Below are 20,957 nucleotides of genomic sequence, written 5' to 3' on the forward strand. Positions count from 1 at the left end.
TTTTTACAGAAACGTCTGAATGGTTTGAGCTACACAAAACATGCTCTGCCCTGGTCACATACTCACTGTAAACAACCCAACCTCCTGGTTATTTATAGGATATCTACTGGTGCTCTGAGCAACAGACAGTCTGTTTCCGTATGGAGAGGCCAGGGTGGACTAGTGACGAGATGTGTTATCAAACAATGAGGGGAAGTCAAAGGGTTCTTTGATTAGCTGGGTCAAGTGAGTTCAGTGTAACTGAATCAGAATCACGTTTATTGTCCTACAAGAGGAATATCATGGCACAGCTCACACATGAATACATAAAACAAATATGAAATCACAGAAAGAAACAAACAACAGTCAGGCATAAATCATGTGTGGGCTTTGTTAAGCAGTGTAACTGTACAAATCCTGTGTGGGCTTTGTTAACCGAAACGAGTCCCACCATAACACTGTTTTGGACTGCTAACCCTTTTTAAACATTGTGTTTGAGTTAGACTTCTGGGTTGAACCATTGGGTTTAGGGATAATCCAAACCACTAATCCCTGTGATTAACCGTATTAAATAAAACTGTGAAAATAAAAAAAATTGTAAACATGTTTCATTTTGTCGTTGTAACAAGATTGGTAGAATTGTCAATCGTTTTTGGAAATCTGTTCCAGCTCAAGTCTACTCAACACAGGTACTTCCTGTTTAAGGTCTATTTAACTCTGTTCTGACCAATCGGAATCCATGCTTCAAGATTGTTTTGATCACGAGGATTGGGATATGTTCCGGGTAGCCTCTGAGAATAACATTGACGAATACACGGATACGGTGACTGAGTTCATCAGGAAGTGTATAGGAGATGTTGTACCCACTGTGACTATTAACCTACCAAAACCAGAAACCGTGGATAGATTGCAGTATTTGCGCAAAACTGAAAGTGCGAACCACCGCATTTAACCATGGCAAGGTAACTGGAAATATGGCTGAATACAAACAGTGTAGTTATTCCCTCCGTAAGGCAATCAAACAGGCAAAATGTCAGTAGAGAGACAAAGTGGAGTCGCAATTCAATGGCTCAGACACGAGACGTATGTGTCAGGGTCTACAGAAAATCACGGACTACAAAGGGAAACCAGCCACTTCGCGGGCACCGGCGTCTTGTTTCCTGGCAAGCTAAACACCTTCTTTGCCCACTTTGAGGATAACACATTGCCCCTGACGCGGTCCTCTACCAAGGACTGTGGGCTCTCCGTGGCCGACGTGAGTAAGACATCTAAGCGTGTTAACCCTCGCAAGGCTGCCGGCCCAGACGGCATCCCTAGCCGTGGCGGCAGAGCATGCGCAGACCAGCTGGCTGGAGTGGTTACGGACATATTCAATCTCTCCCTATCCCAGTGTGCTATCCCCACATGCTTCAAGATGGTCACCATTGTTCCTGTACCCAAGAAAGCAAAGGTAACTAAACTAAATGACTATCGCCCTGTAGCACTCACTTCTGTCATCATGAAGTGCTTTGAGAGACTAGTCAAGGATCATATCACCTCCACCTTATCGGCCACCCAAGACCCACTTCAATTTGCTTACCGCCCCAATAGATTCACAGACGATGCAGTTGCCATCGCACTGCACACAGCCCTATCCCATCTGGACAAGAGGAATACCTAATGTAAGAATGCTGTTCATTGACTATAGCTCAGCATTTAACACCATAGTACCCTCCATGCTCATCATTAGGCTCTGGGCCCTGGGTCTGAACCCTGACCTGTGCAACTGGGTCCTGGACTTCCTGACGGGCGGCCCCTAGGTGGTGAAGGTAGGAAACAACACCTCTACTTTTCTGATCCTCAACACAGGGGCCCCACAAGGGTGCTTGCTCAGCCCCCTCCTGCTCAGCCATGACTGCGTGGCCATGCACGACTCCAACTCAATCATCAAGTTTGCAGACGACACAACAGAAGTAGGCTCTGATTACCAACAATGACGAGACAACCTACAGGGAGGAGGTGAGGGCCCTGAGAGAGTGGTGCCAGGAAAATAACCTCTCACTCAATGTCAACAAAACAAAGGAGCTGATCGTGGACTTCAGGACACAGCAGAGGGAGCACACCCCTATCCACATCGACGGCACTGCAGTGGAGAAAGTGGAAAGATTCACTGACGATCTGAACTGGTCCACACACACACAGTGTGAAGAAGGTGCAAACTCAGGAGGCTGAAGAAATTTGTCTTGGCCCCTAAAACCCTCACAAACCTTTACAGATGCACAATTGAGAGCATCTTGTTGGGCTGTATCACCGTCTGGCACGGCAACTGCACCGCCCGCAACTGCAGGGCTCTCCAGAGGGTGGTGTGGTCTGCCCAATGCATCACCGGGTGATTTGAAGCGTGTACAAATCGTCTGTCCTCGGTTGCGACACTCGCTATTAAGTTTCCATGGCCGAGCAACCACACACAAGCCTAAGATCACCATGCGCAATGCCAAGCGTCGACTGGAGTGGTGTAAAGGTTTCCGCCATTGGACTCTGGAGCAGGTCAAACGCGTTCTCTGGAGTGATTAATCACACTTCACCATCTGGCAGTTCTAGTTCTAGAGTTTGGCACATGCCAGGAGAACACTACCTGCCCCAATACATAGCGCCAACTGTAAAGTTTGGTAGTGGAGGAATAATGGTCTGGGGTTGTTGTTTTGATGGTTTGGGCTAGGCCCCTTATTTCCAGTGAAGGGAAATCTTAACGCTACAGCATACAATGACAGTCTAGACAATTCTGTTTTTCCAACTTTGTGGCAACAGTTTGGGGAAGGCCCTCTCCTGTTTCCGTATGACAATGCCCCTGTGCACAAAGCAAGGCCCATACTGAAATGGTTTGTTGAGTTCCGTGTGGAAGAACTTGACTGGCCTGCACAGAGCCCTGACTTTAATCCCGTCAAACACCTTTGGTATGAATTAGAATGCCGACTGCGAGCCAGGCCTTATTGCCCAACATCAGTGCCCAACCTCAATAATGCTCATGTGGCTGATTGGAAGAAAGTCCCTGCAGCAATGTTCCAACAACAACGTTTTAGATGGATTGACTGCTTGTTTTGTCACAAACTGAAATTAGGTGAACTATTCTAATTTTTGGAAATGGCAGAGCGATTTCTTTATATTGCACTTTTTTAAAGCAGTGTAACAGTACAACTCCTGTGTGGGTTTTGTTAAGCAGTGTAAACTGATCTGCACTTTCAATTTCCACCGTTTTAAATTGCCTTAATACATTTGTGTATGTTTAAGCACCGACGCAATGAGGGTTTTGTATGTTTTTAGATGAATAAAGAAGATCAAGGATAATATACCATTCATCACATTAGGCTGCAACACAATTGTGTGCTTTTTATTTATAACTCTTAGATACACTCGTGGGTCCTTCTAATTTCTAAGTAAATACCAATGGACTGTAAAATAACAATGGTGTAATGGTTTACTAACCATGTCCTCTCCGGTGGTGTCTGCCCTGTCAGTTGCCAGGAGGCTCAGGAGGAGCTGCTGGAGTTTCAGGAGGGCAGCAGAGAGCTGGAGGCAGAGCTGGAAACCCAGCTGGGGCAGGCTGAGCACCGCATGAGAGACCTGCACTCTGAGAACAGCAGGCTCAAGAACGAGGTGGACTCACTCAAGGTACCAAGATGAACACAATGAATGCACTTAAAGGACTGAATTCATTTTTTTCTGTGCTTGGAATGTGACATTTACAAATCTGAAACCCTGTGAATTTGTGATTTGAGTTCCCTGTGAATTTGAATATTACAACCATGAGTTGGTAAGAACATTTTTACAAGGCGCCTTTAGCGTTCGTGCTGAAAAAGTATGCTGCTCTTCTTTTGACAACTTATGAAAAACTCCATATCCTTGACATAATAAATTATTGATGACCATTTGAAGTTTGCATCATCATGGCTTGTCCTTTAGTGCTGTTCAGAGACGAGGCAAGTTGTTATAGCATGTATCTGTGAGTATCCCAGCGTAGATGATATTAAGGAAAATCAGGCATGGACAACAGTAAAGTAGGGGTTTCTTAGTCTGATGTGTAATCTAAATGAGAAATCTCTTTCATATCAGTCAGACAGACAAGGAACTCTTTCCCATTTTTGCTCTGATCACTACTACGGGAAACAGCCTATCAACAGTATCATATTTAGAGTTAGCAATGTGGCTAATGTGTATTGAGTTCCCACTTCCTCAGTTGGTAAATTATGTAGCACATTGCCTGGACTAATATGCACAAAAAGCATGCTGGCAAATAAAAAAAATAAAAAATCTGATTATTCTGGATCCTATTATGACATGTTGCACATCAAAATATCCATCATGCATTCCCTAAACATGTTAGATGAAATAGACATTTTTTTCCTGAACATGTTAGATGACTCATGTCTTGGCACTTGAAAAAGTCAGTCTAGAGCCCTCCTGCTTAACTACCTTGCTGCAAAGTATAGCGATTTGATATCTTATTCACTTAATGAGGGAATTATTTTATTAGACTTTTTGGTTGTAGGCTAATGTTGTAGCACATCAGGGGAGCTACTAGGTGTGTAGACTTTTGTTCCAGCCCCACTCGCCAGATTCTACAAATCAACTGCTCAAAGGGACCTTGTTAAGCGGACTCGGTTGTGCTGGATCAAAAGCCTGCACACCCAGCTCTCCAGATGGAGAGGTGACCACGTGTTTTATACAGTAACAGTGCTGATGTATATTTGACTTTAAGGCACAGTGGTATCATTATGGAAGCCAACATTCTGAACACTTAGAATTTTGTGATCTAGCTTATGAATTAGCCTATTGGGGTAGCCTAAACAAATGCAGATGGGAAAGCCCTTGCTTTAGCCATCTATAGCCTACCTGCTTTAACTATGCTACTACATCTGTTAGGCTACAGCAGAATAATCATTGCTAAATTAGCACACCAGCCTGAAATTATGAGTCATGTTGGTTGGTGAAAGAGCCAGCCCTAAAAATACAACTTTTTGCAAACATGGGCTCATTTCTGGAGAAGAATATTAGCAATTCAACTTCATGGAACCTGCAGATACCCTGTGTTTATCTCTGCCGTTTGTGCATTTTCATCATTCTGATTGGTCAAGTCAATTTTGGGGGAGTATCTGAAAAAATGTCATGCTATTCGAATAGTGAAATCATTTCAATTGCCAATCCCTAATTCTCATACATAATGCATCAGCATGTTAATTCGCGCTCCATAATTAGCTCTAGGATGAGCGTGGCTCTGCGTCCATGTTCACATTACGACTCCTGCCGTGCGAGTCAGTGAATCACGGCACCGGTGATGGTGAGATACGAACGTGTTAAGAATGTCATCTGTTCTGCTTTTATCCGACTGTATGGGGGTTATTCCAGGCAGTTAAAAAATGTTTCTTGCTTTCATGCCTTTGTTTATTGAAAATACCACAGCAACTAGTTCTCATTCTGACGCCAGAGTAAAGAATCTTAGAGATGCATTCATGTTGTGCAGTATGCGCTACATTTAGACTGTCTGTGACACCTTGTTTAACGCCTTGTTATGACATACTATTTACTTGACATAGGCTAGAATGTGTTTTGATGTAGTCAGTGTAGTATGCACATGTAGTTCATATAAAACGGCATGTCAGGACAAAGCAGGGCTTGTCTGGTTGAGGTTAGAGGTTCATTGATTCAGACGTGATGTATCCAGAAGATATAGGTCAGGCATGCAGACCCAGTCCCATCTATTGAGCTGGTCACCAGAGAGATGGAGGAGACATGGGTTACATCATCCCATAGCCTGAGAACGCTGGAGCACATCGGAGTGCTCTGAAAAATAGATGACAGAATGTAGGTTAACTCGGCGGTTCCCAGAGAGGGGTTGGGTTGAATGCGGAAGAGACATTTCAATTGAATGCATTCAGTTGTACAACTGACTAGGTATCCCTCTTTCTTTTCTCTTCTCTCTCCTAATCTCTCCATCCCTCTTGCAGGAGAAACTGGAGCAGCAGTATGCCCAAAGCTACAAGCAGATCAACATGCTGGAGGGTGACCTGGGTCAGACCCGGGGCATCAAGGAGCAGCTCCACAAATACGTCCGGGAGCTGGAGCAGTCCAACGACGACCTGGAAAGAGCCAAGAGGTCTGCAAAGAGACCAGACCACTACACAGTATCTAACAGACACATACTGGATACAGCATTAGAAGACGAACTGTAGGAGTCATAATTTGATATTTACTGTGTTCTTCAGGGTTATGTTCATTTTGGAGGAAAAGGGCAATATCTAACAGTAGTACTAATCTAACAATATAAGCAAAGGTAGTCATCCTCTGACCAACTTTCAGAAAACAAACCTATACATTAACCCCATGCAGAGAGGTGCTGATCAATGATGGAGGATGAGGTGCTTGTTGTGTGTTTCCTAGTTAATTGCCCACTGTGCTCTTCATTGGGAGTGATCAGACAGATGGCAAATATCCATTCCAATTAAAACACTTGCCCAATTGGGTCTGATTGCTGTAAATTGAATTGCATTGGATTCAGGTCAGCACTGTCACACATCGATGTAGATTACTTGGAGGAATCGGGACATTTGTTTGTCACTAAACGTTCATTTTCTAGTAAAAATGATGAGCTGACTCACACCTAAGTTGCTGACTAACAAAGAGTAAACTGTATAAAAAGAAAGTCACACAAATTAAATGTATTCTCCTTTATTTCCTTCTGCAGGGCTACAATTGTGTCCCTGGAGGATTTTGAGCAGCGTCTGAACCAGGCCATCGAGAGGAATGCCTTCCTGGAGAGCGAGCTTGATGAGAAAGAGTCCCTCCTGGTCTCAGTACAGAGATTAAAAGATGAGGCCAGAGGTGCTTATTGATCCATTTTTACTCAAACCCCGGCCTGCCTTCACTGAATGAGCTGTTCTCTGTGAAATTAATAGAACCCATGTTCTCACAGCATTGCTTACAGCTGCAAATTATTGTTGGGAGAGACTATAACAGCATTATCCTCAATTTGAATGTCTGGTCTCAATATGGTCTGTTTTAGAGTTAAATATTATGTCTGTCTGCTTGTCTGTCAGACCTACGACAAGAGCTCGCCGTCCGAGAGCGAAATACGGACTTGACCAGGATGTCAGCACCTTCCTCGCCCAACCAGGAGGACAACGACAAGATGGATTCCTCTGTCCAGGCCTCACTGTCTCTCCCAGCCACGCCGCTCACCAATAGTCTGGACAACGCCTTCGCCAACCCAACAGGTACCCTTTTGCTCTGACCCAAATACCTCTATGTTGCCTAACCTTTTTTTTATGTGCAGATTACTGTATGTATTTATCTTCTTGTATTTATTTCCCCCCAGAGTTGTCAAACGGCCTTGGTAACTCACTAACTCCCTCTGCCAGAATATCAGCACTCAACATCGTAGGTGACCTGCTTCGGAAAGTAGGGGTGAGACATACATTTTTTCCATTTGTACACATCAATATTCACCGTATGCCCTGGTACCCTAAGACTATTGGTGTTTCTCATTATGCATACTACCGTGCTCCACACTCTCATGCTCCAAGTGCATTCTCCGAGGATGTTCTCTTGAGTACGTTCTTGTGAGGACTAGTGTGGAGAACGCATAAAACATTATATTTGAGAAGCACTCCCACTCCCCCTACTGTATTACCTCACGTTGTATCTCCCTATTCACTGAACCTTCTTCCAGCCAGGACAATGGCAACAATAGAGACTAAACAAGAAATGGACAAAGCAAACGTTTTACTTGATAATTATCAGCTAGATACGTGAATCGTTGTAATCTAGCTAGCTAGCCAGCTAAACAGGAAAAACTTACTTAAAACTAATGTTATGCAAGGTACAGTAGATGTCAATTCTTTGTGGGTAGCTAGCTAGCTAACAGTTCTTTGTGCCTAGCCAGTTAGCCTTACTATGACTTTACTATGGACTTACCCATTCACTGAACCTTCCTTCTTCGAACCAAGACAATGGCAGAGACGAAACAATATATACACAAAGCAAACATTTTACTTTATAACTGTCAGCTAATTATATGTGAATTGTAATAATGTAGCTCACCAGATAGTATAAGTGGCAAAAATGACCTAAAACAAATATTATCCAAGGTAGATGTAAATTCTTTGTGGCTATCTGTTTAGCTAACAGTAGTAGCTAGCCAGTTAGCTCTATTAACTTATGGGCTTGTGACCTTCGCACTCTATAGTGGGATTGTCGGCAGGTAACCATGCCAAAATTAGCATAGCATGTATTTGTTAACGTATCAAGATAAAATGTTGTAGTCAAGCAAAATATGAGATGTGAATAGGCAACATTTTCATTCTGAAGTCAGTGTATTTTCTCTCACTTCAGCTCAAATAATGGCCGCTATTGATTGAGAAAATTTGCGTCATTTCTTATGTGGTTGCGTCATATTTATTTTCATACTTTCCTTTGAAGATTGCATCGATGCATGCTTTAAAATAGAGAAGTGCTCTACATGCTCCATTTCGCATACTTTGATTTGGACTCATACTCCGACCCTCCCGTGCTCCAATTTGCATGCTCGGAGCCCGGTAGTATGCATTTTGAGAAACACCCCTTGTCTTATACCATATTGTCATCTCGCTAATAGTGGAAGGCCTCTTATCTTTCTGCATTCTCTATGTCCGTCTCAGGCTCTGGAGTCTAAGCTGGCAGCCTGCAGGAACTTTGCCAAGGACCAGAAAGCCAGAAAGTCTTATGCCATCACGGAAAACGGGAACGTGATCAACGGCAACACAGCCAAGTTCTCCCATACCCTCCACATGACGTCGTCGTACTACGACAAAACGTAAGTCGAAGCCCGCTTCCACTTCACCCTCAGTGAGCCACACATTACTCATTGGTGATGAACAGGAAATTAAAGCTTCGATTTTCTGAGAAAGAAACTTGGCAAAGGACAACAACGTTTCATAATGTCAAATTGTCTTTATTTGGATTTAGGCCTAATGCATTTGTCATTTTTATGATTATTGTTTGCTGTGTTAAGCAGTCAGTCACTCCTAAGACCGTTTTGTTTCAGTTAGATTTTTTAACGTTGACAAATTTGACTGTAGAAATGTGTATTTGAAATGCTTGTTTAGTGTTGGGAGTCTATGGAGGTGTGTTGATGATGATTTTGAGGAGTTATGGATGTCGATGAGGCCTCTCAGACCCTTGTGTTTTTCCCCAGCAGGAGAGAGAGGGTCATATTCCCTGCATTACTTCTGGGTAATGGTATTCCTCCTCCGATGCTGATGATGTGTGGGGAAGTTAGTCAGTCACCTGCATGCTGTTTGATTAACAAGCCTCCCTCCCTTTCCCATCTAGTGCTGAGGTAGACTCCCTCACCGTGGGGCTAGATAACTGCTTTGGGTAGTGGTACATTCATTCCCCTGCTTTCTTAACACTATGCTGATACATCCACATGTGATTAATATGCCTGTCTGTTTGCTGGTGTGAGTTGGTAGCTTTCAATATAGTGTCATTCAATTTGGATCAATCATCATATTGGGGGAGATTCTCGGAGGTGTGTTTAATGACCCAGGAGAAAGCATGTAGTGCAATGGAAGGGTTGGTTATGGTACAGTACTTCGATTTTGTGCTCACATTGTCAATTAACTACAAACTACTGCATGTGAACAAGGCACCACAGTTGTGCAGCTGATTCTAAAGTGCAAAGTCAAAAGTCATCTTTCACTGTTCTTATGACAGCCGGTGCTGTCCTTCTGTTGTTCCTTGTTGAGGTTGTATTTCAAGGTATACATACTACTAGATGTCCCATATAGAAGTGGTGTGACTATTTGGCAAGGTTGTAGTGTCATGGCGTTGTGTTTCTGCTGTGTGAGGAACTATTGATATGAGGCTGGCTGAGCATGCTGAGCAAGACATGGTTACAAGGCACAGTTTGGGTTTCACCGCAGGGAGGAGTGGATTATAAATCTCTCTTTACAAGAGAGCACACTGCCACCACTGTGCCTTACTATTCAGAGACATAGCTTGTTAATAGGACATGAGTTTGAAGTGGAGTGTATATACTACAAAATAACAGTAGCTTAGAATTGACTTTGTTTGCCATGGTCCTAACCATACTGAACAAAAATATGAACGCATCATGCAAAAATGTCAATGATTTTACTGAGTTAAAGTTAATATAAGGAAATCAGTCAATTGAAATAAATGGATTAGGCCCTAATCTATGGATTTCACTGACTGGGCAGTGGCGCAGCCAGGTGGGCCAGGCCAAGCTAATCAGAATTAGTTTTTCCCCACAAAAGGGCTTTATTACAGACTGAAATACTCCATAGTTTCATAAACTGTCCAGGTGGCTGGTCTCAAAAAATCCTGCAGGTGAAGAATCTGGATGTGCTGGTCCTGGGCTGGCGTGGTTACATGTGGTTGTGAGGCCTGTTGGCCATACTGCCAAATTCTCTAAAATGATGTTGGAGTTGGCTTTTGGTATAGAAATTAACATTAAATTATCTGCCAACAGCTCTGGTGGACATTCCTGCAGTCAGCATGCCAATTGCACACTCCCTCAAAACTTGAGACATCTGTGGCATTGTGTTACAAAATTGCACATTTTATAGTGACCTTTTATTGTCCCCAGCACAAGGTGCACCTGTAGTGCTGTTCATTCAGCTTCTTGATATGCCACACCTGTCAGGTGGATGGATTATCTTGGTAAAGGAGAAATGCTCACTAAAAGGAATATAAACACATTTGTGCATAACATTTTAGAGAAATAAGCTTTTTGTGCTTATGGAACATTTCTGGGATCTTTTATTTGAGTTTATGAAACATGGGACCAACACTTTATATGTTGCGTTTATATTTTTGTTCTGTGTAAGTTGAACAAACTCCTAGGTATTTTCCATTTGTGCAGGGAGGGGCAAACTGGCTGAGAGGACTTTTAGAGCCTTTGAAGTCAGTGATCTTCCAATCACATACTTTATAAACGATTTGGCACAGTCTAAACCATAACAGAATCTAAAAATACATCAAGTTTAATTTTTGTCTGCACGTGCCCGAAGCCCTGTGTGTGCTGCCTAGCAGTGTGACCGTGCCAGGGCCAACTGATAGTAGGATAATGAGGACAGAGTGAGGTAACCTGCTAGGGCTCAGGTCACTGGTTCAACCCTGCGCTGTCACTGGGATCCATCGACCACTGGTCACTGGTTCAACCCTGCACTGGCACTGGGATCCATTGACCACTGGAAAGTGTGCCTGCTTGTGGAGTGACAGAGTTTGCCTTAATTAAAATGGCCCCATTGTCTGGCAGTCTAGTAGAGCTGTAGGCACCAGGGTACCACTTTAAAGTGATACTCCAGTTTATCTACTCCACCAAAAGGGCTACATTTTATTTGTAGTCTTACATCTAACACTCCCCCATTAGAATTAATTTGCTTAGGCCTAGCCCAGTAATAAAACTCACATTATTTAAAATGCCATGTAATACCTAGCTAATTATAAGGCAGATTTGATGTGTTCTATGGTTTTACCACCTTATAATATGAATCCAGCAAGGTTAATTTTGTAAGGACCAGCAAGTGAGATGCTGCCTAACCCTCAGTCGACCAGACTAATCCATGTTGTTTTGTGTTTACAGCAGGGCGGTGAACGGCCTGGACCCTGGCACTCTGACAGCCATCACTGCACCCCCTGCTCCCTCCCTCCCTGGCCTCCTACCTCTCATCATGTGACAGTGACAGACACCACACCCCAATTTAATCCCCCCCACACACACCCTGCCAATGGACAAGGCTATATCCTTAAACAGAAAGCATTGTGATGACTTCAAACAAGAGAACGCACATGAAAATGGCTAGCACTATTAAACACTTTTCACATACTGTAATACTGGCCCCTCTTTGCAGCCACTGCATATTCACAGGCTGTCTGTATAATTCTGGCCCTTTAGTGCTTGTGCTTTGGTCCTACTGTACATGTGGCTCACATTTTATATGTACTTGCAAATTGTTTACTGCTTGTACATATAGCCCACTCTACACAGACATCCAAAGAGGTGCATCCAAAGAGACGGTATCTATGTAGGATCCTATCCTCTCTGCAGTAATTTTTCAAATCTTTAGTTTAGACAGAAAAAACACATTATGCAATTGAAAGTGTGATACAGTGAGGGTTTCCGATATACATGTTACCGTAATTTTATTTAACTGTTATGATTTATCAGAGATGGTGTAGCAAGTGAAAGAATATAGATTAGCCAGAGTCTACAGAAGAAGTCAAATGTCTGGATTACTGTAACACATTCATCTAGCAGCATTGCCTTATACAATGCATAGGCCCTCTCTCCTCTAACTCTCCACCCCTTATTTGACATGTCTTATAAATGGAAACTAGGGTTAATGGATTGGCAGCTGGCACACATGTGTAGATGTGTTTAATAGCCTAGAACGGTCCTTCACCACGTGGACCTGCTCCTAACAAGCTGACTTATTGTCCGTCACTAAAGGTGGTTTAAATCTCTTTTGTCGACCTCCTATGCCTTTCTGACCTTGAGTTTAAATCAGTAGCCATCTGAAGAATATTAATGTTAGTTTTGTTTTTATTTATGTAATGTGTTCCAATTAAAATGCATTGGTTTAGACCTGTTCAAAAGGGATGGTGAAGGAAAATCCTCTGTGTCTTCGTGTTGAGTGTTCTGGGCTACTTAGTCTCAGCTCAGTTTAACCGTATGACAACGTGCACGGTATTGGTCATATTGATCATTATTTATATATGTCCACTTGAGTGGTGCTGTCATGGTGTTTTAGACCACTTTTGCCAGTATTCCATTTTTTGGATTTTAACTCCAAGTCTTTCATTTTTGGTGTTTGAATTTTCACTGGTATCTTATTGTATTTAAAATATCACACAACCCTGTGTTAGCAACCTATATTGTAAGTTAAGAGCACTTTATCCAGTGCAAATATTTTCCTTGTATTTTCACATTATTCTATCAGTTTTATTCAAGTGCAATATTGCCTGTTTGTATGTTTTGTTAATTTATTAAATTCATTTTATGGCATGATGTGTTCAAATATATAGGATGTGATTATACATCAATTAGTCATATCATGATGTAGGATCCGTTGTCTTAAAATGTTGAGAAAATAAATAAATATAAAGCCATGTTTCTTATTGTTTTTAACTTAAAGTAGTCCACAATGCAAATTTAGCAATTCAACTCTAGCTTCATACCATGAGCCATTACAGGTTGTATATTGGTGTTCTCCTTCGATCTAGTTGAGGGCAGCAATGAATGGGATTGGTTAAATTTAGGCGAGTCATCCTAATTAGTTAAGGTTTCAGTAGTGATTTGGTTAAATTTAGGCAATAATTGTGAAACTAAACGGCTGGATTCGAAACAGAGAATTTAGCAACCTATGTTATGCTCTCTGCACCCAGTAGGCTACAATGTTGGATTTAATTAAATAGAGGGTGTTCATTAGTCTTGGCTAGAAGGGATCAAGCTTTTGTCAAATTAACGTCAGATTTGTTTCGTAGCAAGTTACATGGAACCCAAACCGGCTGCGCGCTTGCCCCATCATGCATAAATGTATTTTGTCCCCCCACACCAAACGCGATCACGACACGCAGGTTAAAATATCAAAAACTCTGAACCAATTATATTAATTTGGGGACAGTTCGAAAAGCATTACACATTTATGGCAATTTAGCTAGCTAGCTTGCACGTGCTAGCTAATTTGTCCTATTTAGCTAGCTTGCTGTTGCTAGCTAATTTGTCCTGGGATATAAACATTGAGTTGTTATTTTACCTGAAATGCACAAGGTCCTATACTCCACCAATTAATCCACACAAACGGTCAACCTAATAATTTCTAGTCATATCTCCTCCTTCCAGGCTTTTTCTTCTCTTGACTTTATATTGTGATTGGCAACTTTCATAAATTAGGTGCCTTACCGCCATTGACCTAGTTCATCTTTCAGTCACCCACGTGGGTATAACCAATGAGGAGATGGCACGTGGGTACCTGCTTCTATAAACCAATAAGGAGATGGGAGAGGCAGGACTTGCAGCACGATCTGCGTCAGAAATAGAACTGACTTCTATTTTAGCAGTTGGCACAGTGAGCAGTGTGCCTGCAATAATTGAATAATAGCGATTTCTGAATTTATTTTGTAATGCTCGTGCATTACTGCTCACGCATTGTAATGCTCACGCGATGCGAGCACGAGTCAGGGTATTAGTAGAACTTACGCGGCAGGTTGAGATAATTAGTTCAAGGTTAGGAAAAGGGTTATGGGTAGTTAAAATGCTTTTATTTTTATAAAATACGTATACAAAAGCTGGATTCCTTCTAGCCATGACCAGGTAATATACTCATGTTAGCTACGCTGATTCATGGACAGTATATCCAGGTTGCATCTGGTTTATAAGGACCAACATCAGATGCGCACTTTCAGGGAGCAGCAAACGACATCACCACATCCAAAAAACATGGCAGACATTGGATGAGTTTAAAATCAAAGAAAGTACAGTATGAAGATGGGCAGAAACTGCTTCTCCAATAGAAATCCCAGATCACGCTTGTAGGTGATGTCATGGTGACGTTGGCTAGCTAAGCTCATGCGCAGAAATAAGTCATACCTACACATGCCTACTTGTTAACAAAATTAAGGAAGTTTCCTTTAAAGTTATTCATATTATCCTGCCAACCACTATATGAAGAGGTTTTTAAAAAACAAACTCAAATTGTAATGACCACCCAGAAACGGTGTTGCATCTTTTTTTGGCATTGTATTCATGTAAGGAAACTGTGGCAAGACATCAGTAGATTTATAATTGAACACATTTATACTATTATGTGGAGATGTACTGCTTGGATTCATTACCTATGATAAAATTGTTTCAACTTATTTCTATGTAATTTCATTCTTTTGGCTAAATTTCATATTCACAAATGCAAATTTACAAACAAAACACCACATTTTCATACCTTACAAAAATAAATGTAACTATTTTAAGACATACTCTGCTAACAAAAAAGCTGTTACACTTAGAATTATATGTCCCTTAAGGTCCTTGTGTAATGTGATCTTGTACCCACTAGCCCAATTGTCCGTTGTATATTATTTATATATACTTGTGTTTCTCCCAAGTACTTTCTGTATTGATTTGTCAATAAAAAAATATATTTAAAAAATGGGGTCTAACAGTAGTCTCGCGCCCGAACTACGCATGTGCAGGCCGTTAAATCAAAGGCACTCAGTTATAAAGTTGTTTTTGACTCAAATGAAAACGTGTCAGTTTGTCACTTTCACGAGTTTGGAGTAATAACATGTTCAACTACTTAAAGACATTATGTACATGTATGTGCGCAGTAGTAATTTGATATTAAACTGATGGCAGGCAGATTATGTAATAGTCATGGAAACACCGTACTCTGTTTATCATAACTGGCTAAGGTCGAAATCGAAGTAAGCATACACTGATTAAAACACCTGGTTTTCTGAGCAATATTTTGAAGTATTAGGACATGTAAACACCTCAATCAGCATTCCAGCTGTGTATTTGATCTGCTCATGTGCTAGCACCAGCCAAGCCAGCCTCCATCTTTGGTGCACCCGATACAATTGCAATCAGTTGTTGATTATATCAACTATAATCAGAAATCAAGCGATATGAATCAGACAGTGGGGCGCTGCCTGACCCACTATTTGGTCAGAATGTTCAAATCAACGTTTCATATCATGGTGTAGATGTACTGTAGATCGAATTGCACTCAAATTTTCTTCCCTATTAGGGGTCATATTAGCGGGCTATCCAGGGGTTAGCGCGAGGGAATGTATTGTAATGAAACAGGCAGGGAGCAGGTCTCGAACCCTGCAAAAGCATGCTCAAGTGGCAGAGTCGATATCCGCGCTTATAAAGCCAGGGTCGTTACACTACTCCCTCCCAGTGTTGCCAACTCCTCAGTAAGGAAAGTAGCTATTGGCTGTCCTAAAAGTCGCTAAATGATGTCATCACCTAATTTGTATAATTGGCCATGTGCATGTAATTGTGATGGACGCTGTAGGAGAGGAATAACGTTGTGGGAGAGACAAAAAGTGACAAAAAAAACGCCCTACATATGTTTTGAACTACAAATGAGCAAGCTGCAGAGAGTGGCACACACAGCAAATAAAAACCATATATTTGAGGCCATACTCCTTCAGCACTTTATGGACCCCATTGTTAATCCCCGTCATAACAGAGGCATTGTCAGTCCCTATCCCCAGGAGTTTCTCTTTTTTAGGACAACACTTCTCGAGGAAAGCCACAACAGCACGGCTATAGATTTGGCATCTCCCTCCAACTCAACAAGCCCCAGAAATGTTGATACAATTGTCTGCTTGGTATCACTAAAGTACCTTATCACAACCCCCAGGTACTTAGAAACACTTACATTGGTGGACTCATCGAGGAGGAGGCTGAAATGCTGGTCACCCACATCTGCAACCAACTTTTTCAGAAAGTATGGTGCTAGAACACCATTAATAATTTCTGTGCACTTTGTCCTGGCATTTGGAAGTGGGTAGCAGCAGTGGAGTCTGAGAAAGCAGCTCTACATGCTTCTCCAATGTGGTCACATGCTAGCATGGAAGTGTTCAGCAATAGCTAAATGCCATGGTGGCCTCAACCTTTTTTGTAGTCAGTTTTTTTTAACCATAAATGGCAGCTTGTTTTTGGTGGAACTGTTATAAGGCGTTGCCTTTCGAGTATGTTTTTGAGTTGGCATGTGTTTTTTTTACATCACTAAGTGTGGCGTAGAAATCAGCCTTACAATACAGACAGTATGCCCGTGTATCATCTCCAATAAACAGCTTCAACCCAGCCTTTGAATTTAGGGTTTGATTCCCACTCCTTTCTGTATTTTTGAGTGTACAGTTTAGACTGAGACATGATGAGCTAGCCAGCTAGATGTTTAGCTTATGTCACAGAGAGATACACACACAGTGGACAAGGTGAGTAAGTGACTGAGGCTGTGTGAGTCAAATGCAGTGATTTATTTTTGACAAAGAACATTTTACATTTACATCCTTCCCTGAATGTAACCCAGGGCGGGTTCAGAAAAAGGCGGCTTCCCGCATGGGCGATTACTTTGCAGTCTGGACGTGGAGGGGTGAACATCTCCTGCTCTGACTGCAGCTGCGCGAGGAATGGGCCACCTGTGAGTGCTTTGGGATGGGGGATGGGCTCACGGCAGCACCCGCTGCTCGTTGAGAAGAGTAAGAACGATACGTGTTTTCACGTCAGTCTCCAATAACACCAGAAAAGGTCGTTAGATTTGTCGCTAGTCAATTTTTTGAAAATGTGTCGCTAGAGGGGTCTGAATACTCGTTAAATATAGCAACTAAGTAGCTAATTGGCAACACTGCTGTCTCCTTTCAAAGAGCGCGTCCTCGCGTTAGCTTGTGACTCAACGTCTTATAGGAGCGCGCTCACCAGCCAAGCACACGCACTGTCGTGGATGCAAGGTCCGATCACTTCTGACACCAGTGTAATGAAAACAGCAGGTCTCAGCAGGTCTCAAACCCTCGACCTTCTAGCCCGAAGTCCAGCACGCTATCGAATGCCTCAAAAGCATGCTCAAGCGGCAGAGTTGATATCCGTGCTTATAAAGCCAAGGTCGTTACAGTATGCATCTTAGAATAAAAAATGCTTCCCAATGATTGAAATATTTTCTGCATTTCAGAGTGCCATCAGTAGCATGATTTCAGATATGTCCATGTAAACAGGATTAGTAGGGAAATTCTTTGCGAAGCATGTAAACATTTTAAACAAATGTATATTAATCTGACTATCCACAATAATCATATTAACCATGCTCATTGTCTCGAAGCTAGGTTGTGCCTTTAGATTGTGAAAATGAACAGCTAAGGAATAATCTTTCACTTCTGTAATTTATTTCTCAAACCCCTGGCCTGCTTCGCAAGCCCTTTGGAAGTCTCCGTTGCCTCTGGGTTTAGAAACTCTGATAAAATGTTCAACTTTCTGCTGTGAGGGAGCCGTAGTGAAGTCAGCCGGAGTGAAAATTATTTTAATAATTCAATGAATGTTTTGTGCACAAAGGTGATGCCTTAAGTGTCTTATTAGGAATTTTAAAATCTGACTTCTTTGTGTCAGTGTACGGAAATAGTATTTCTGGGCCGGTCGTCAGTTAAACTGCTGTACCGAAGCAAAACTGTAGTAACAGTTGAAACCGTGCCTCTGGACTGGAACTCTGGCCCCTTGGACCGCTCTAACTGTGAAAAAAAAAATGGAAGGCAGTTGGGAAGAGGCAAGATCAGGTGGGACCACAGCCAATAAGAGAGCAGATACGCGTGTGAACAACTGGCACAACTCCTATATAAAGCGTTTTTAAGTTTCCAGGATGTCACGTGTCCTACTTTAATCACACTCGTAACATCCTAAGCATTACAAAACTTCTATTCGATCAAACAAGCTAATAAGTCATTCCATTTTCTGTTGACCAAATTCAACACAATTCAAAGAGCTTTATTGGCATGGGAAACGAAGGTTATGTATGTAACCACGGTTATGTGAGCAATATGGATCACTCCAATATATTGGTATCACTCCCCTGTGGAGGGATACATCTGAGGTGAGGATTTACAGATTTACTCCCGTGTACACCTGTGTCACGGCTGGGGTCCGCCCCTATATATAGACCCCATGGCCATGACACAGGTTCTCTACATCATTTTTTAAGCGCCTCTAGCACTGTAGAGGATTGGCGTGATCCATATAGCTCACATACGTAACCTTCGTTATGTTTCACTATATTGGATCAGTCCAATATATTGATATACCTGTACCAGATTAGTCGGTGCTAGAGAGACCTGGCCAGCCAGCGGCAAAGTCCCAGTGCGGGACCAAAATGCAGGGGCCGTCAATGTGCAAGGGTGGTCCCAGTCCCCGGAAGGGGAGGGGGGCGGGGTCGTAAGAAGAACCTTCAGGTGGAATGAAGGGTTGCGACAGAGATATACTCCTCCCACCAGGGTCCACCCAGTAGCACTCAGAACTTACCGAAAAAGCATGGAGCTCACCCACCCTCTTCTTGGAAGTAATCGCCACCAAGAAAACCACCTTCATAGAGGGGTGTTTCAGGGAGGCAGACTCCAACGGTTCGAAAGGCGGTTTTGCCAAAGCTGCCAAGACCACATCCAGATTCCAGCTCGCCATTGAACAGGTCCTAGCTGGACGCAGGCAACGAACCCCCTTCATAAACCTGGAGACCAAGGGATGGCGCCCCACAGGCCTGTCCATTCACCTGACATGGCAGGCAGATATAGCGGCCAAATACCCTCTCAGTGTAGATGCTGCCAAGCCCTCGTCCAAGCGAGACTGTAGGTATTGTAGGACATACTGCACCCCACATGACTCGGGCACAACCTCAATACCAGTGCACCAAGAGCAGAACAACCGCCAGCGCAACTGGTATGCCGCGGTTGTAGCCGGTACCCTTGCGCTCTGCATGGTGTTCATTAAGCACTCCTGTAGTCCTAACATGAACTATTGGTGCCGTTCAGCGGCCAAGCCCACAGACTGAGGCGGTGCGATCTCCCAGCAGGTCGGGTCTCAGGGGCAGTTGCCAAGGTGTCCCAGACAACAACAGGGACAGGAGAAGGCTGATACAGGGTCATCTGGGCCAGTATGGAGCCACCAGCAGCAGACGATGCTCCGCCATCCTGGTCCTGTCCAGCACAGCCTGGATCAGGGGAAAAAGAGGGGGGAATGCGTAAAGCTCCAGCCCAATCATGAGCCAGAGCATCCAAGCCCAGAGGCCCTAGTGGATCTGACATGGAGTACCACAGGGGGCAGTGTGCATTGCCAAGGGAGGCAAACAGGTCCACCTACGCCCAACCAAACTTGTCTCAATCCCGCCCTGTGTAAGTTGGTTCTGGACTTTGACGGTCAGCCCCCAGGTGGTGAAGGTAGGAAACAACATCTCCAATTGGCTAACCCTCAACACTGCGGCCCCACAAGGGTGTGTACTCAGCCCCCTCCTGTACTCCCGGTTCACCCACAACTGCGTGGCCATGCACACTTCAAACTCAATCATCAAGTTTGCAGATAACACAACAGTAGTGGGCTTGATTACCAACAACGACGAGACAGCCTACAGGGAGGGGGTGAGGGCACTCGGAGTGTGGTGTCAGAAAAACAACCTCTCACTCAATGTCAACAAAACAAAGGAGATGATCGTGGACTTCAAGAAACAGCAGAGGGAGCACCCCCCTATCCACATTGAAGGGACAGCAGTGGAGAAGGTGGAAAGTTAAGTTCCTCTGCGTACACATCACAGACAAACTGAACTTGTCCACCCACACAGGCGCAACAGCGCCTCTAACCTCAGGAGGCTGGAGAAATTTGGCTTGTCACCCAAAATCCTGACAAACTTTTACAGCTGCACAATCGAGAGCATCCTGTCGGGCTGAACGTAAACCGCAAGGCTCTCCAGAGGGTGGTGCTGTCTGCACAACGCATCACCGGGGGAAAACTACCTGCCCTCCATGACACCTACAGCACCCGATGTCACAGGAAGGCCAAAAAGATCATCAAGGACATCAACCACCCTGCCTGTTCACACCGCTACCATCCAGAAGGCGAGGTCAGTACAGGTGCTTCAAAGCTGGGACCGAGAGACTGAAAAACAGCTTCTATCTCAAGGCCATCAGACTGCTAAACAGCAATCACTAACTCAGAGAGGCTGCTGCCTACATTGAGACCCAATCACTGGCCACTTTAATAAATGGATCACTAGTCACTTTATACAATGCCACTCTAAACAATGCCACTTTAAAAATGTTTACATATCTTACAATACTCATATCACATGTATATACTGTACTTTATACCATCTATTGCACCTTTGCCTTCACTCATCCATATACTTACATGTACATATTGTCATTCACCCCTTTAGATTTGTGTGTATTAGGTAGTTGTTGGGGAA

The 20,957-nt window shown here is 43.2% G+C and overlaps 1 protein-coding gene across 2 annotated transcripts in view; it reads left to right on the forward strand.

The window, feature by feature from the left end:
- ndel1a (nudE neurodevelopment protein 1-like 1a) overlaps window positions 1–13,125 on the forward strand; it is a 33,593-nt gene extending 20,468 nt beyond the window's left edge. The window contains exons 3-10 of one of the 2 annotated variants that reach the window (XM_021565034.3): window positions 3,474–3,627; window positions 5,961–6,109; window positions 6,698–6,834; window positions 7,050–7,226; window positions 7,328–7,416; window positions 8,649–8,803; window positions 9,188–9,222; window positions 11,600–13,125. In XM_021565034.3, coding sequence (XP_021420709.1) covers window positions 3,474–3,627; window positions 5,961–6,109; window positions 6,698–6,834; window positions 7,050–7,226; window positions 7,328–7,416; window positions 8,649–8,803; window positions 9,188–9,222; window positions 11,600–11,610 — 907 coding nt within the window. In that variant the 3' untranslated portion in view covers window positions 11,611–13,125. The remainder of the gene's footprint in view (window positions 1–3,473; window positions 3,628–5,960; window positions 6,110–6,697; window positions 6,835–7,049; window positions 7,227–7,327; window positions 7,417–8,648; window positions 8,804–9,187; window positions 9,223–11,599) is intronic. The other variant, XM_021565033.3, reaches the window with a different exon arrangement.
- Window positions 13,126–20,957: the final 7,832 nt, after the last annotated feature.

Source organism: Oncorhynchus mykiss, chromosome 16, assembly GCF_057628025.1.
Source record: "Oncorhynchus mykiss isolate SJ-2025 chromosome 16, ASM5762802v1, whole genome shotgun sequence".
Taxonomy (NCBI): domain Eukaryota; kingdom Metazoa; phylum Chordata; class Actinopteri; order Salmoniformes; family Salmonidae; genus Oncorhynchus; species Oncorhynchus mykiss.